Consider the following 18,760-nt stretch of genomic DNA (forward strand, 5'->3'; position numbering starts at 1 on the left):
TCACCTGGCAAACTTAAAGCATTATGCAGAACAGAAACGCACTGCATTAGTACGCCAAACAAAAATGTCCGATTATTTTAAAAGAAAAGAATAGGTACATATACATATGTAATGCATACATATATTTTAGTGATTGTGTAAACGCTCCACGCTGTAAATGTAAATTTGAGGGCAGTTTTGTATTTTTATTTAATGTCTGACCTGTCCCATGCTGTGCTGTCCTGACAGGAGAGGCTGCGGTATTATGTATAGCAGTGAATGGGGTGGGGTAGTTGAAGTATACTGTCGGAGAGGGAAAAGATGGGAGGGAAAGATAAGGCGTAGAGAGAGTTAGAGATTGGAGCGGGCAGAAACACGGGAGGGGGTGGGGGAGGGAATGTTTTCACGCAGCACACAGGCAGAGCACGAGTCATTTGACTGAGCAGCTTCGCTGCGTACAAGGCAAAATCAGGTAGTCCAGTGTTTAAAATTCCACTCCAGAATCTTCCCATTTAGTGTGGAGCACTTACACTAACTATGACTTATTTTATTTTTTTACATCTTTTACGGTACAGTATGTACTGTATTAATTGCTATTTTACTGAACATCTGTATATAAATGTTTTGTTACAACTTGAACCTACAGACGTAATATTATTGTGTAATTCATTGTATTATACATGTTCATCTTTTTACTTTGGTATAATGTTTTAACATTAAATAGTAAAGTAAGTCAGCTAGCGTATTTTTAATCTTTGCAGAGGAATTCCCAGTGGTCCAATACTTACGTGAACCATACTGTACCACTTTTGCCGTGAGGTAGTAAACAAACCCCGGAAATGTTTATGTGTAGCGGCCCCCCGACCTTTAAGCCTGGGGAACATAACACTTGCCGATCCGAGCCACACACACACTCAGCAACTCGACACAGCGTTTGGTGGAATAAGTAAATAGAAAGTTTAACAGACTTTTAATACGGCGCCACTGATTGCGCTAAAATTAATTTGGCGCAATTTTCGTTTCCCACATGTGACCATTTATAATTTACTGTAAACATGGATAATAAAGTTTAACCACTTGACACGATAGACGGTTCTTTATTTTTTTATTGTACGAATGCTAGAATCGTTTTTCCCGTATCTGCGGCCTACTTCTGCAAAAGACGCGCTATCAGTAAGTAAATCTAGAATTTTTATTTTGTCAATCAAACTCGGTACTTTGCGATTCATATTCGATTTGAAGTATCTCTATGGCCTTTCTATTTAGAAGACTTTGACCACAGAATCGTGTGTAACCGCACACACTGCACTTTGTTACGGACACTCAGACGAAGCAGATACTGTGGCTGACACCACGAGACTGGCAGCAGCGTGTGTGCCGCACGTTTGTATGGCGGCGTGTGGCGCGCTCGTAGGCCGTGCGACAAACTGTGCGCAGCACGCGGAAAAATAAATTCAACATTTAATATTTATCTTTAAAATTTATTATTTTTATTTTTTCACCTGCGTTTAGTGAAAACTGCGGATGCAAAGTCCGCACATAAGGCGGGCCATCTATACTGTGCGTGCTTGCCGACCTATTAGAACACAGGTGGTGTTTTATGCCTTTTGACCTTTGTCACATCGAAACATTGCGGTTATGCAACAATGCGGGTAAAAGTTATGTCCCCCGACAACCGCGTTAAATAGGGAGTGTTCTGTATATCTTTTAGTATTAAACTTCTTTGCTCAAATAATTAGATATTTTGTTAAGCCAATAAGAAATGTATTTTCAAGTTTCATGCATAATATTATATAACTAAATTTTGTAAAACACTCTGGAATTGGACGAAGACAGTCGAACAAAAACTATTTCTCGCAAATAAAAGTTTTGTTTGGAATTTTTACGGAGAAAAGAAAACGGGAATTAATATTTGAACCATCATAGAAGCACGACGTATAATTGCGATACAGAAGAAATTGAAAATTATGGCATTTTAATTATTTAGAAGAATATTATAAAATAATATGAGAAATTTATTCTACAGAGAATTGGAAATTATTTATTGATTTGAAAAGAAAGGACAACTTATACGAAGATTATAATAATTATTCAAGTGTTCCAGTTCGAAGAAAATAAATAATTTATACGAAGAATTTCAAGAAGTATTCAGGCGTTCCCAGGATGAAGAGAACGAACCACTTCTACGAAGATTACAAGAATTATTCAGGTGTTCCCAGGACGAAGAAATAGAAAATCTACGGAATAATCATCAGTTCGAGTCCATCCAGAACCACCGAGAGGCGTTCCCAGGACGAAGTCGTGGAACTGCTGCAATGGTGTTCCCAGGACGAAGTCGCGGAACTGCTGCGCTGGTGTTCCCAGGATGAAGATGCAGATCATTCGATGCTGAGTTCCAGTATTAAGGAGTCAGTCAGAAACCGTACTAGATAGTTCTATTACACTGAACTATTACTACAGGTCGGTCGTATCTTTCTTAATGAATATCGTATAACTTACGAACTTTTCAGAACAAAAACCCCGGAATATTTAAAATCATTAAATTCATTTTACGCACCAGTTTTTTTTCTAATACCAGAATGTTGACGTCTCTTATAACTTGAGTTACTATTTAAATATAGTGTTTCATATAATCTAGAGATCTAGCGATACCACCACGACATACCCTGATCTACCTACTGAATAGCTATGATAATGAAAATTACTTCACTTTGTACATTATTCATTCAATAATTGAAGACATTTAATAAAATAGGTGAAATGAGTTTGACGATATTTTATGGTATGAAGCAAACCATTTATATCACGTTGTATTAATTGAATGACACTGAAAAGTAATAACCTTTGTTTTTCGTTCACTATACTAATATTGTGGCATTCATATTTAAGTCAAAACATTCACACCCTTTTATTGTTTACTTTTAACTCATATAAATATTCAATTTATTACAACTTCTTAGAAGTTGTTGACGCCCATAAATTAACATTAAATGATTCTTTCTTTTGCTTTTATTTTATAAATTCATTAGAACGGGTCTAAGTATATTCGAGTTATTTGAAGTCAAACCACTTTATAGTAATTGATAAATGTTTTGACGGAAGTAACCCGTTTAATATAGTAATTGTTATTAAAGTAGTGTGAGTTAATACTATAGTTATTAAACCATATCTCAGTGAGACATATTATGGTGTGATCAGATACTGATTAATTTTTTTTAAATTCTAATGCTTTTGTTCTGAGTCCTCTTGACATTGATAAAACATATCACTCTCACTGAACACTAATATACCAGACTAAGGGCATTAAGGTGCTCCTCCAGGCACCAGATTTGAAGATTGTTCTTTAGAATCTTTAGTATTAGAGCTGGAGTCTTCATTGCCAGCCATTTGTTGATGTAATTTTACATCCACTAGGCCAGAATACTATATTATTAATTCTGTTGAAGCCTTTTTGAAGAACATAAATGTGGAAGGAAGAGTAGGACAACTTTCACGTGGCATAAATTAAGCTCTCTGTTGATATAATCAGCAATCTCTTGTTCCTGGATTGACGGGTCGAAGCGTGTTACAGCAGGTTTTTTTTTTTTTTTTTTTTTTTGGGGGGGGTGGGTTTGTTGACTGTTTTGACTGAAGCTATGTTCTTATACGCACTTGCATGGGAGTTTTTTTGACGTGACGTCTAATAAATCGATGAACGCTGGCTGCACGCACGAAAAATTGTCCCACTGCGGATGTCCCACTACGGATGTCCCACTATGGATGTCCCACTATGGATGTGTCCTGTTTACTCATGCGTGGCATCTCTCTGGTATGTTGCGGACGGTACAGAGAACTCGGCCGGCACGTGGCGGCGTACTCAAGGTCATTGTTGTGCACCACGCCACGGGAGTATATTCGCAAGGAAATGGCATTCTTACAAGTACGTATTATTTTAATTACGTACTAGTGTAAATCAGTATATTGAAAAAGTGTTGTATGAGTATTGTTTTAGCTGTGTAACTAAATATTTATTGCTGGTATGATACTTTTCACGCTTTAGTTTGACATTGGTAATTATTTGTCATGAGTTATTATTTGATCAACTAAATCACACACCGTATTATAGTTATGAGCCCACGAACGTGTAATTATTTTGAGTCCAACTGAGAATATGCTAGTTAAAAGAAATTCAAACAAATATCGTGTGTGGAATGTTATTAATTTATAACATCTGAAACAATTGTTCCCAATATGGCCTCGTGGCTGTGCGGTTAGCAACGTGACTACCTATCGATAGGTTGACGAATCAAATCCCAGCGGCTGAAATTTTTTTTTGTACTTGTAAAAATAAATACGGTGCGCACGACACTTCAAAAGTAATAAATATATTTGAATGAATGAATACAAATAAAAGGAAATTTATTAATTAAATTGTAGATTTTATTTCACTCCTTCTTTGTATCCATACAAAAAAGTGATAATTCTATAAAAATGATTCAATTTTATTCATAAAAGTATGCAGGGGTAGATTTTATCATACAAAAGATAGAAAAATTTTAAAAAAATTTCTTCCTTTAAAGAATATAATATTTTTAATGCCTAAATGGTTTGGTTGCAAAAACCTATTATGGCTCAGTCTCAGGCCGAATATGATATTTCATTTTCTTCTGGATCAATCATTTCATCAATTTTTTGTTATGACGTCACGTTAAACTATCGTCCGTAAACCGACTTTACATACAACCAATTTTTTTATGATCCTGTTCCCCTTTCATTTCAGAGCTCACATTATTCTTATGTTACATGAACGATGCACAGAGAAACCATCTTCGTCAGCAGGTTGGCTTGAATTATTGCCATTTGTGATGTCGTCGCTCAATGACCGTGCGCTTTTCCCGCTGTATCTTAATTAGGTCATGGAACGTACTGCCGTTACCCAAGACACCCGGAGTTGCAACACCTTAGGTCTTGCTACTTAATGCAGTGCTGAGAGCTTGACTATGATTGAACATTTCACGTTTTACTTAACAGAGTCTTCTTAGTATGAATAAGTTTATGTTCAGTTTCAGCAGTTTCAGATTTCGAATCTAAGAGCAGCATTTTCAATAATCTCATTCTCATTTTTTAATTTATTGACTTTGTCACACAGACTTAACAATGTTGATTAAATCATCCATGTTGATTGGTTTAAGTATTAAAGTAACACTTTTAGGAAAATCCTGTTTTTCAGAAGATTTTGAACCCAGTTTTTTTGTATACATTGACGTGTCCCGGCAACATCATCCAGTGCTGGAGTGGCGTGAGGTGGGGTGTGACTTCCTCAGTCGTCACTGTTGAACAGCTCCCGTAGTCGGCAGTCCGCCGGGCAGATAGGGGCTGCGGCTGGACCTCTTGCTGGGCAGGGATCAAGGAAGAGGAGGGAGGGAAACGCCCTAGAGCGTAATCCTCGAAAGGCCGCTCCAGAAGGGAAGTCCTAGAGCATAATCCTTGAAAGGCCGCTCCAGGGGGAGGATCCTAGAGCGTAATCCTCAAGAGGCCGCTCCAGGGGAAGAGGGATGCTAGAGCATAATCCCAAGGGCCACTCCAGTGAAGGATTCCAGAGCGTAATCCCGATGGCCAATCCGGAGGAAGGAAAGAGAGAGATAGAGGAAGAAAGAGAGGGGCGAAGAGGAGAGCAGAAAGTAATACACCCAATTCTAGATTCCTGCTGTATTTCCCCAGATTTCTCTGGGGTAAGGATCTCTGACTGGTACAGTACAAGCCAAGATTATATACAAGTCGGTTACATTATCATTACAGTCAATATTTACAGATTTAGCCTTTGCAGCATGTTCTATAAGATGTCAGTGACTGTCCTGATCATATGCTAATTTCTGACTCCAGGGATGCTCCCAACACGAGCGGAAGCCCACTCCTCCCCTGAGTAATGACTCAATGAATCCCACTTATTTACATTCTGCAGCAGGCGCCATCTATTGGCGCCGGGTGCATCACCATCTTACAGGATAACTAGCTTAGGCATAGAGATTAGGTAAAAAATACCCTGCGGTGTCGGGGCAGCCATGTTTGTTTCAGGGATGAGCATGTAGCACTCGCACAAGGGGGCCGAGGCCAAATGCAGGACACGACAACATGTTTCTATGCACGTCTTGTTCAGAAATCAATGTGGATCCATTGATAAGGGGGGAAAACCCCAGGAAATAAAGTTGATCACTCAATGATGAATTAATACAGTAGAACCTCTTTAAGTCGAACCTCGATAAGTCGAAAACCTCCCAAACTCAAAAAAATGTTGTGTTCCCTTCCATTCAAGCCCCAAAACCTCCTTTGCTCGAAATCTCAACCCTTTATTAATCAAAATAATCATTGAGTCCCTCCAAGCCATTTTGGTACAGATTTTCCCTCCATAACTTAACATAAATTGGACCTCTGTATCTTGAACATAGCAATGTTTTATTTTACAACCTTTACAACTCGATTATTTGAAACTTATTATCTCTATAGTTCGAAGAAAAATAAGTTACTTACTTGAAGAATTTGTCGACAATGTAAGTGCACCATTGTTTCTTAGAAATCCATTTAGGAGTATGTATACAATAAATAGGATTACCACGAATTTATGACACACGTGTTTGCTTGCTTGGTGTCAGGTGTTTAATTTTATTATTTTTAATTTCATTTGAACTTTAGCGAAGCTAGTCATTTGTTGTCGACTGTTACGACTGATACACATCAATTTGTACAACAGTTTACAAATAAAATTGTTAAAACATGAGTGCTGTGAAACGTAAACTGAAAACTTTGAGTCTCACTGAAAAATTGGAAGTGCTCGAAGCTGTGAAGAGCTGTCAAAAGAAGAAAGATTATGCTGAACAATTTGGCCTGCTAATGAGTAGGGGAAGGTGGGCGAATTCTGCGCACTTAACTTGGGACGTATCTAAGATACGTAAATAATGTATTCAGGTGAAATGTTTTTTTAAGGGTGTTTGTTTGTATCATAATCTTCATTCATTGTAATGATTCGAAGCGCTAACATAATAACCAAAAGTCATATAAATTTTAAAATTAAATGCTGCACTGCGCAGTATTACCACACCCAGTCGGGTAATTCTGCGCTGTATACTGGGTAATTGTGCGCATCACTAATTATAGACCTAACCAATAAAATCTGAAAAAAATGCCCCAAATATTAGTGCATAATTATTTTAAACTAAAACACCAAACAGATCAAAGTTAACTAACATATTGATAGTAATGTTTTAAATTCGGATGATTCAAATAAATGAAATTAAATTCAATTACCACCAAATATTAAACAATCAAATAGACACAAGAAACACACGAGTTGATGATAACAATAAAGTCTCCGAAATTGAATATTTGGATTAGTATTTTTAATAAAAGACATAAAAACATCACTAATAAGTTTGAGTTAGCTTATAATTGATGTTAAAAAAAATTAAAAACTAAGGTGACACACATTTTGTTATTCTTTGACACATAAATCGCATTTGTAGTCTGTTGGTGAATCCCAGCCACTACATTCTTCATGTGTCCACCCACCACACTTCACATACCTGTACCACAATTCATTATCGCGGCCAAATTCGTCACAAATTGAACACACATATAGATTCAAAGGCTCAATGTTATCATTATTGCTGTCATTACACAAATCCTTCTCCTTGATTAATTCGGTCTCAGACTCACTCTCTGATAACGTTAGTTGTCTCTTGCATCTTTTGCGTGTTAGCTTCGTGTTTTTCTTGTCTGCTTTGTTAGGCCTAGACCTACTACTTGTTTGGATTTTAGCTTCCTTCTTCCTTTTATTATTTTCTCTTTTTTTCTCAATCTCTTTAAGTTTTTCTTTCATAGGTGTTCCAGTTAAGAATTCTGACTTTTGTTTTCATGATTTAGGCTCTTTTAGTTTATTTGTGCTAAGGGATGCAGCATTCTATGAGGGATCAGGCAAAGGTGAAATGTCTGCCACCTTCACTTGTTGGACATTTCCTTCCGTAGACCTGCGTTCTTTTCCTGTCTGGCTAGGTGTACAGATAAAAGTTACATGAACACCATCTCTTTTCTCGGAAGATTACATGTCTGAAATTTCTGCCACTTTTGTAGGTATCTGACTAGGTCCAGCATCCCTTGTTCTTTCGCTTCTGTTTGTGTTATTCTGCTCTTCGTTCTCTTCAGCCTAGCCGACTTCAATTTCATTTTCTTTACCACAGGCTTCAAACTCCATGTTCAAATGCTTATCAGGGTTAATGGGTGAAATCCCAGCTGCTGAAAATCCAGAAATCCCCTTTTCCATAGTTGAAACTTGTAAATATGCTCGGTTAAACAATTCGGTGAGTTCATACTGGGTTATTTTCCTGCCTGCTTCATTTTGGGAAGTAAGCCTACTTTTTGATTTCAAAAAATGAGAACACTCTCTGTAGAAGGCTGCTTTTAGCGGACTGAAGAACGTTAAATCAAGAGGTTGAAGTGTGTGAGTTGTATGGGGTGGCAGAGATAAAAGGACGATGCCGTTTTCCCTACAGAAGTTTTCGATTATAACTGAAATGTGGCAAGAGTGATTGTCCAGGATCAACAGAATGGGATCAGCGTGTTGTATGAAAGACATGCAATCAAATCACTAAAAATTACATTTACATTAATTGAAAGCAATATTTAAATGCATTGGGAACCTAAAACACGCACTATTTACCTGAAACAAATAAAACTAAGCCTTATCAATTGAAAACATTGAGGGCAAATCTGCGCACTTGCGCATTATTACACTACATCTTTGCGCAGAATTACCCCAAGCACTAACATATTTAAGGCTCGCAATTATATAAATTTTAAGTGATCAGTTAAAGTTATTATAGTGCTCAACAGGAAGAATATATGGTCAACTATTGTTGCAAATATAATTTACTACTAGAAACACACAACTATTGTACCATACCTTTGTTTATTCTTCGCCGAAAATAACAACAATTTCGATCTGAACCTACACACTGTTGTCGTAACCCAACTAACTCACACAATGGCGTCTCCTTCCTCGCACTAAGTCCTCAGTGTCTCCGCCGTGTGGCAGCATTATACAGACCGACGCAGTGTACCTCAATTCCGAGAAACCTCACTGCGCAGTAATACCCGCTGCGCAGAATTCGCCCACCTTCCCCTACTCTCAACAACAATAAAAAGTGAATCAGACATCATGAGAAAAATACAAAACGGTCAAAGTTTGTCCTGCAAAAGACGACAAATTGCAGAATTTCCGGGTAGAAGGAGTACTTACTTAAATGGTTTGAGCAGTGTCGGAGCCAAAATATCAGTGATAGTTGACCATTGTTACAAGAAAAAGCGGAAACATAATCTAAATCATTCTGAAGAACAATTTATACCTTAGACAATGCTATAGATAGAGAACAACTGAATTATCTAAAGCAAAAAAAAAAAATTACTGACTTTTTAAATGCCATATGTTTTTTTATTTTAAGGATGTTTTGAAATAATGTTGATTTATAATAAATAAAAATATGTTTGTCACCTCTGCAACTTGAATTTTTATTTATTTTACCTCTCTAACTCAAAATTTATAAGAATGAATCTCAATCTTTTTATGTCGAATCAAAATCCGCTTAAGTCGAAATCCTCCATAAGTCGAAAACTCTATAACTCGAATTTTTTGAAGCCTCCCTTCGAGTTCGACTTACAGAGGTTCTACTGTAATATTAAACACAAAACTCAAGATGCAACACAATACCCGCGATAGACTAATGTACGTACCCACATAAACAGGAGGAGCGTCCAAGCGAACATGTCTGTCAGGTTCGAGTGCATGGGCGCGACTGGTTGAGTGCTTGACCGCGACTGAGTGCATGGGTTCACATCATATTATTTCATGTTTCATAATGTAATATCTGCAATTAGTATTTTTTTAAACGGCACACTTTTGAAATAACCCCAATGGTCATTGTGTGGTGCAAATAGCTCTGACTAGCAGCCATTCGCATCAGGACCACTGAAAGAAACCAGGGGCTCAGGTGTAAATAATTTTGTTGTGCCCCTCATTATTTAATATACAACTTTTCAAACATCTTAATAAAAAATAAAATCTAAAGACTGTAATTGTCACTATGGCCATAACGGTAAACGTGATTGTGCATATCATATTAATTGTATGGTTTCCATTGAATTGTGTTAACAATAGGCTTGTTATTATCCTATTCTCAAGGTAAACCCAAGCATTAAAAAAATATTGAAACAACCAGGTGCCCCTGGTGCCTGGGCCCCCTCCTTCACCTTGGCCCTTTTCGTCTCCTGAGAACACTGACGGGGTAGGATGCAACCTGTACCATGAGGACCTAAGCCTTGTCTTCACTAATTACTGTAGTTCTGGTAACTTCAATTTACTCTTCAACTTTTTATATATCTTATCATTGGAGCCTACCTCGAAAGTAGACCGCTTGATTAATTTTTATTGCAGTCTGCATGTCAGAACTTTGAAATCAATGATGGTAAAATACTTTCTCCGATCACATGGCAATTTAAACCAATTTATTATGATAGGGGTTTTAACAGTTACAAGTTACAATGCATGTAAAGGAGAGAGATTGTTCAACAGTATCTACATTAATAAATTTGTGTTTTGGAACTACTTTTTTTTTTTACGTAACCATGTAGTGAGTATGTGATAGGAGCAGGGTGTGTGGGACACCCTAAGAATCCATGGGTAATTAGCTTCTGAGGGCGTGCGGTGTTGTGGGGAAATTATCGGTACTAAATAGTGGGCGCCACCACGTGAGTGGGCACGTGGACCCGGCTGGAGACTCTAACCCAGGGCGTTACGTGGCCCGTGTGCGGCGAGATATTTGGCCCTCTGGATATTAAACGCGCTGCTCTCGACCCTACCTAAGCCCGCTCTCAGCGTCGGGCACGCTTCTACCACGCAGTGGGTTCTCAGGGCGTCCCACACGCCGCCGACCAGGTTGGGGTCCCACGTGGTCCCCCGAACACAAAGACACGTAACACAGTTAATTGGTTTATTTTACTCACAATTTATTTCCGTACACGTTCCTTCACTGGTACAACTGTGAAAACGCCCGAGGCACGAATCGGCTTAGAGGAGGCTGACCACGCACGTGGTCGCCTCAAGGCAGCGACACGACCGCCCTCGGCTGGCGGGAGAGAACGACTGGGATGAGATCATGGTTTGCAGGTGGCAACATGGCGCCCTTCGCGCCGAACACAATTACCGTTACAACATTCTGCGATTCCGTGCCCCGGCGAAAGTTAAGTAAATAATAGATTACATTAATAAATATATAAAAATTACTGGCAATTTAAAATACATTAATGTTTACGTAGTTATTGAGAATTATATAAAACATTTCTACCCTCGTCCAAGTCCGTGCCTATTCGGGTCCGCCCGGGCAACGTCTATAGTTTTATAATTAATGTAATATTTAAATTGAAGAAACACATGATTAAACTGCAACAAGACACTGGGGCAAAAGAATGAAAGAAAAAGGGTTACAATATTAATTAGCATACTTAGGGGTGCGGCGCACTGCATCTAAGCGCCCTCTTGCTGGGCTGGAAACACACGCACACACGCACGCACGAGCGGGAGGTTTGAATAGAGATGGTGGTTGGGCGGTGTCATATCGGGCTCAAAGGGGCCGCAGGCCCGGACGACGTCACTTCTTTAACAAAAAAGTGTGCCTGGTGCTAGGATTGGGCGAGATCTCTATGTACATTCCATAAGGGGTTCAAGTCTCATTCCCTATAGGGGCGACATCACACCCTGAAAAGAAGCCTTACTCAGGTTGGTGTGTCCTAATCATACAGTGATATCCACCCAACACGATTCGCCGATGCCCTTTCAATGACGAATACAATTTACACAGAGAGACAATTAAATAAGTATTTTAGCATTCTGGTCCTTAAGAGATGGTGTTGATAAGTTATACAGTTGTGTTCATTAGCATTATAATGGTTGGCAGAATAAAGTATTTTGGTAGTTGTGATGTCGTTCACAGGTTCAGTTTGTCACTGGTTAATGACTGTTACATTGTTTATTTTTGGTAAGTTAGGTGAAGTAAGTTGTCATGCCATATTGAAAGTCGCGGTACTCTTACTTACTTGGGCAGCTCTAGTAAACATGTGTTTGTTGCCTCTGCTCAGGAAACTCTACTGCAGGAGGTGAACGAAGCCAGGAGAGTTTCTCGAAGTGAGTCGGAACTTAACACTCTCTCTATCCTCATCAGCAGCTGTGAAGCTCGTTTGAAGAGTGCCATCGCTGATAAAAGTAGAATTGTGAGTGGCGTTAACTTTCCTAATGCAATGTCATTCATTTTATTTTTAAATGTTTATCCATGGTTTTACTGTTTAGCTACACACACTGCTCAAATATTGTCATTTTAAAATAAAATAGTTTTTTTTTTTTTTTTTTTTTTTTTTTTTTTTTTTTTTTTTTGCCATTTCTGGATAATAGGGTTTATTAGATAAACTTTTGTTCAGGTTGCAGATGAGATGCTTTATGTAGCCAAATTTGTAAAATTAATGTAATGTTTACCAGTTTTATGGAAATAATTATATTTATGCATGAGAGCAGAGGGCCGTTTAAAATACCATGCTTATCAGTGTCATTGTTGAAAAATAGTTTTTATGTTGTTATACAAAAGTTAGACTCTGTAATATTTCTTATCAAGGGCATTATAAAGTCTGCAGTAAATCTGAACAGTAAAATATCCATAGTCAGTTAATATAGCTAAAGGTTAAGTTATTAATTTTTCAATAATGTTTCAGGTAGAACAAGAAAAAAACTTGACCAAAGAGGTTGAAACCTTAAAGACTGAAGTTAAATCTATAGAGGTGAGCAATAAATGTTATTTATGAACCTACTACGATATTACTTGTGATATTAACGTATTGGTATGTAGGCTAATGAATGGGGTTCCAAGTTTGACATTTTAAACTGTAGTGCTTTAGTAACAATGATTCCAGTGAAGCATAAGTCTTGCGAGTTGTCAGAGTGTGTGTAGGGAGCATGAGGGGTAAGCAGGATGATAGGGGAAATAGAGGTCGTAGAAGATGGGATTGTATATCATAGGAGCATAGCACTCTCTCCTTCATATACTACTATACCTGTTTTAAAGATGATGACTGTTAGTGTGAAAAGGCAGTGGAACTGAGTAAAAGTGAAGGAAAAGCACAAAATGACTAACATTAAAGAGAGGAATGCAATAGGCGATACAATAATATTTTGCGATCATGAAACTAGATGCAAATGTTGTTTAGTCATAGGATACAAATTTTACATTCTACACATTTACTACTGCATGGTATCAGTTATCACTGATTTAATGTAGTTTTTTGGACATACGAAATTGCAGTTTTTAAAACTGCAATGGCTTATGTCTAAAATACTACATTAAATCAAAATTCCCCATTGCATGAATCATTTAAAGAACATATAAATTATCACTGTGTCATTACTATGACAGATGTTGGCTGTATATTGCTCCACCTACACTTTGGTTCTACCTGTCAGCTGTAAGCAACACTTGTCCATAGAGCCATGGGGCTCAGCTCACTGTTATGCACTCTACAATGACATACATATATATGAAATTCCTAAATACATAAGAGTTCCATGACAACCTGTAATATACGTTCTTTGAAAGATTCTTACAATGGGGCAGATTGATTAAAATCATTATTTTTGACATGCACCATTGCTAGTTTGAACTGGATGTCATAGAGTAAACTTCAAGTACGGACTGTTCATGCCTGAGGTCGGGAACAGAAATCAGTTTCCAAAACATCGCAATTATTTTGTCTGTGCTGTCCTCATTGTGTTATTGAATTGCCTGTTTAATTTCATCGCTGGGTCCGCATGTGAATCAATGTTTTATCCAGATTTATTTGTGTAATATCGTCGTTGGGTTCCTCTGTCTGTAGCTGTGTTTTCCAAAGTTGTTGTTAATCTGTATTTACTGTTTTTGGCTGCATCTTTCTCGTCATCAGTTCACTGTGTTACTGTCTTTACATTTAACATTTGACATTGCCTGATTTTGGCTTGTTTTATGTGATTTTATCTTTCTATGTCTGTTCTTCAGATTTTCTCTGTAACATACAGTTCAAACTAGAAATGGTGTATGCCCAAAATAATTATTAAATCTGGAATTTAAGGTAACTAACTGTATACCATATATGTAAACATGCAACTGTATTGATATGGTTTCCAATTTGAGATTTTTATGATTGAAATGATTGAGCGCCATATTATGACAAAAAACCAGCATGATGACCCTGCTCCAGATTTTTAGGTCAGAGTATAGCATCACCCAAATTGCTGTTAGAAATTGGTTCTTATAAAATTAAAAATAAACCTTTCTCCACGACAGTGACATGTTATGCTAAATTGTCCAAGGAGAAAATTTTTAGTTCGAGATAATAACAGTTTAATGCTATATTAATAACTGTTTATAATGATATGTTAATACTGTTAGTAACATTATGATAAATGATCTTGTGACAAGTCACAATCGTGGCCAGGTAAGATGATGATTTTTCCTTGCACATACAGAAAACATTTGAAAAATATTCCAATCAAGGTTTAGTTGAGTCTTAAGTTCTGTCTATAACTGTTAATTTACAAGAAATTGTTTATAGTTATTTTCAAATAAAAGAGTTAAAATGAATTTCGGTAATTTATTCTTCACGTGTCAAAATTTCAAGTTCTTTACAGGTTCTATGATGTACCAGAAAATGTTGTACTCTTCATTGTCCTGTGCCTTAATGAAAAAAAGTCCCTAGCGACCTTGTCACCACGGTGTGATAAAAAAATAGGAACTAAGTTCTGGTGGACTAATGGGCTACATGAGTCTGTGCTGCATGCATGGGACCTAATTTATAATTATAACATCCAAAACTTAAAGAAAGAAAAAAGGTTAAAACATACTGCGGCATGGCCCTGACTCCAGATGTGAAATTGTCCACCTCTTTATACACATAATGTTTGTTTTTTGTGAACAGTCCCTCAAAACCCCCTTTCGGCACAGTAGTTGAACAACGACTGACGAGGCTACGCAACTATGTCCAACCATGCGGCGAAAAGGCAGTCATATGACGTCACCGACCAATAACAGCACAGCTTTTACATATAAGATTACATCAGTACACAGAATAATTTAACTTCGCATGCAGCTGTTTCTGCAAAAAACAAACTTAAAATTCACAAGTCTTTTCTGATTTGCTGGCATGAAAACCTAATAAATTTATTGCTTCTCATGAGAGCTAACACCTGCCAATTCTTCCATCAAGATATACATGCAGTAAGCATGAGAACATCTCTGTAGTTGTTAAAATGTCTGGGAAATTGGCGCTGCTGAGTGGCGCACCCGTTCTGAGCCTTTCTTTTGCTAAAACAATACACAAAGTTGTAGAAACATAATGAATACTCCTAACTAAAGCCAAATGTAAAATATTGGCATAAAACAATAGTGAAAGTAAATAAAATACTGGAAAATGCATTTAAACAAATAATAATCTAGCAAATAATGTTGAGGGTACTCTCCGCTTGACCAGGGTGTAACCACAACCTTAACACCTGGCTTAACACCTTCTACCCGAAAATTTAAAATTACTTCATAAGTCTGTTTAACCAAATTACCAACTCTAAGTGCTAGGCAAAAACAAGAGAAAGACAGAGTCAGAGAGCTGGTTTGGATTTGGCTGCAAATTATATTAAATATAAATTTATGGAGCACCAATTTAAATTTGATTACTATCAACAAACTATCAAAAAATGTAGGAAAAAATCTTGATTGACAGTGAGCAAGAAAATTTGTCAGAAAAACTTGTACTGATATGTTACTCCGCACCTTCAACTTTGCTATCGATTCGTATCAAAGTTGAAAAGTCAAAGCCCATAGAAACCAACTCCTACTTCTAACATATACTTGGTCGGTTTAATGCAATATTTAAATGTACTCTGAATATTAAAATTTTAGTATAGGGTAATAAATTACTTCCAGATTCTAGGGCGCCAATTAACCTTCATAAACTGTATATCACTGACCTGTCCAGCCAAATCTAACATGAAATCTTAATATTAACTTTGTCAGATCTATATTTTTAACAACTATTTGGCCAGGTTTCATTACAACAATATGAATAGAAATTCCTGCATCATAGTCGATCAGCAATATCTTAACACATAAATGCTTATTTACATAACCTTTTAAGATAATATTAATATAAGATTTGATATTCCGATTTCCATCGGTGGAGATTAGCCAGTTTCAGTTAGTGATACAATTGAGTAGGTTAATAGATATATATCATATAATTAAGTCAAACAATATTATTCTGACTAAGCTCAGTGTGAGTAAAGCAATTGCAAGAATTTCTTTCTCTCTAGGGTACTCTAATAGGCTTGTAGTTAGTACAGAAATGAACTGAAGATTGACATTAAAATTGGTCAAACAAAGCATTCGACAAGGCAATTTAAGTTGGTTCAAGACAAGTAAATATTAAGTAATATGAGAAGGAATAATATCAATGTGTGGAGATGAAATTTGGAATATCACAAAATTACATAAACACTTTCGAAATAAACATTTACATGCACAATACACTAAGTTGAGTACATACCGTTCGATGAACCATAAAATTGGACAATAAATTAATCAAAGGATATATCGACGATTTTGTTCGATGCTGTTCAAACGTCACATACAATAGGATGTGTCGCAGTACAAGCTGAGTTGAAACAGCTCACAGCACGATGGAAGAAAGTGGAATCGTCAGCAGCAGTCCTCGTCGGGCGTGTTCTTTGCACTACACACTTGTTCCAGACAATCGCGACGACTTCTCTTCAAAGACAATTGTAGTAACATCTCTTGTAGAATGTAGTTAAATTGGTGTAATTCAAAGTTTATCAGTTATTTCTCGAAGTTCCCCGTCGAATTTGAATTAATAGTCTTTGTAGCTCAACTTCTTAAAATGTAGTTAGTTGACTAACTTACAATATCTTGAGTTCCAGCTAGTTTCATATATAACATCGTAGCAAACTATAATTGTATTTCACAATTTCTTGATATGCATTTATATTTAATTATGTAGTCAGTATTTTTGAATAATATTTCATTTCATTACCTCAATGTCTTATTAACAGTAATTCATTTTCATTACACTTCTGATATCATAAAACGTTCTACCATTAATAAAATATCTTACAATAAATAATTCCAATCAACAGATTGTCTTTTTCCTTTACATCATAAATTCAAAGCTCTATTGCATAGAGCAATTAATATAAATGTTATTTTACAAAGAATTATCATTTATGGTTGGAAGAAACAAAATAAAATATTCAATTATGTGAAATGTAATATCCCACTGATGATCAAAAACAATGCAAAAAAATACATTCTATTAAAATTTAAAAAAAAAATAATAATTTCTTCCATAATCTACACCTAGTTTATACAATATTATTTTAAAATATACCTACCACCAAAAGGTAATACTGGGCCAGTGTTAAACAACTCATAATTAAGTGAAGTATAAACTGTGCTTTAAACTTTCCATTAAAAATTTATTTCCAGCTAGACCTAACAATAGTTAAATGTAGCCTCAACATTTAAGAAAATTCCTAAAGTCTTTATTAAATTGGGGAGTCGCTTTATATCCGCTAACTAGTATAATTAAAAATTACATTAAAATAGTTAGTTCCACTGACACAATACTCCATTCTGTTCCTGTTTTGGGATTCCTGGGATTTCTCTCCATTGAGCACCAAGTGGGTGCAGAGGCAATATTTATTAAAATATCTGCGGTAATATTTATAAACCAAAATTCTCGAAAGGGGTTCAATAAAGTTCTATACCCATGGGGCATTTGCAGGTCAAAATGGCAGAAACCTCATTCTTACTTGCATAACTGCATCTCTTTGATTCCTTAGGCTTGTAAAGTTCTGACCTAGATGTCCCATCCTTGGTTGCTCACGATCAGTAGTTTCTTGATGGGCCAACACGTAGCCAAGCTAACGAGCTCAAGGCTGCCGACCCCCGCTTGCACACAGCGGCGTGCCACTGCTCTCGCTCCGCGCCCGCAGTCCAATCGCCCAGAGGCCATCAGCGACACTCGCCAGCTGACCGTGTGATATCACTTACACGCATGCGCAGCGTAGTTCATTTTCTGCGAAGCACCAACGTGGTGTTCTTGCCCTCAACCAATTTATTAGAGACCTCCCCATGTGACTGCCGGTAACAAAGTTCAGTTCATTAATTAATGTCTTTTCAAATCTGATACTTTACTAATAAAAATAAATTTAAAACCTATTAAAAATATTTAAAATTTACTGACAAATAAAGCAATAAGAACCATAAAAGCAAAATAAAACTAACGCAATCTAAAATTTAAAGTTACTAAAAGTAAACATAAAAATTATATAAATCTCAATAAAAGTTATTCACAAAATAATTACAGAAAATTTATACCATAATAAAATCTGCTGGTGCATTGGCCACAATGTGAAAACTATCAAATGTATAGTTAAAAGTCTTTCTAAATAAAAAAAATAAATATCAGAAACTATTACAAAATATTAATTACAGTAAAATACAAATAGAAAGCTATCACCATGACCTTGAACATATATTGCTATCGCAAATGGGGTTGATACTAATTTAATATAAATGTATTATTATGTTGTGGGCACCACCACATGGAATACTGGTCATATGAACCCAGCAGTTCTCGTCTCATGGTCGTGACGTTGCCCATGTGTAGTGAG

At 36.6% G+C, this 18,760-nt stretch overlaps 1 protein-coding gene across 3 annotated transcripts in view; it reads left to right on the top strand.

Moving 5' to 3' along the window:
* The window catches only part of LOC134540903 (structural maintenance of chromosomes protein 1A-like), a 151,457-nt gene that overhangs the window by 83,704 nt on the left and 48,993 nt on the right, over nt 1–18,760 (top strand). For all 3 annotated transcript variants that reach the window (XM_063383972.1, XM_063383989.1, XM_063383981.1), the window contains exons 13-14: nt 12,139–12,270; nt 12,763–12,828. In XM_063383972.1, the coding sequence (XP_063240042.1) occupies nt 12,139–12,270; nt 12,763–12,828 (198 nt within the window). The remainder of the gene's footprint in view (nt 1–12,138; nt 12,271–12,762; nt 12,829–18,760) is intronic.

The sequence above is a fragment of the Bacillus rossius genome, chromosome 1 (assembly GCF_032445375.1).
Source record: "Bacillus rossius redtenbacheri isolate Brsri chromosome 1, Brsri_v3, whole genome shotgun sequence".
Classification (NCBI taxonomy): Eukaryota; Metazoa; Arthropoda; class Insecta; order Phasmatodea; family Bacillidae; genus Bacillus; species Bacillus rossius.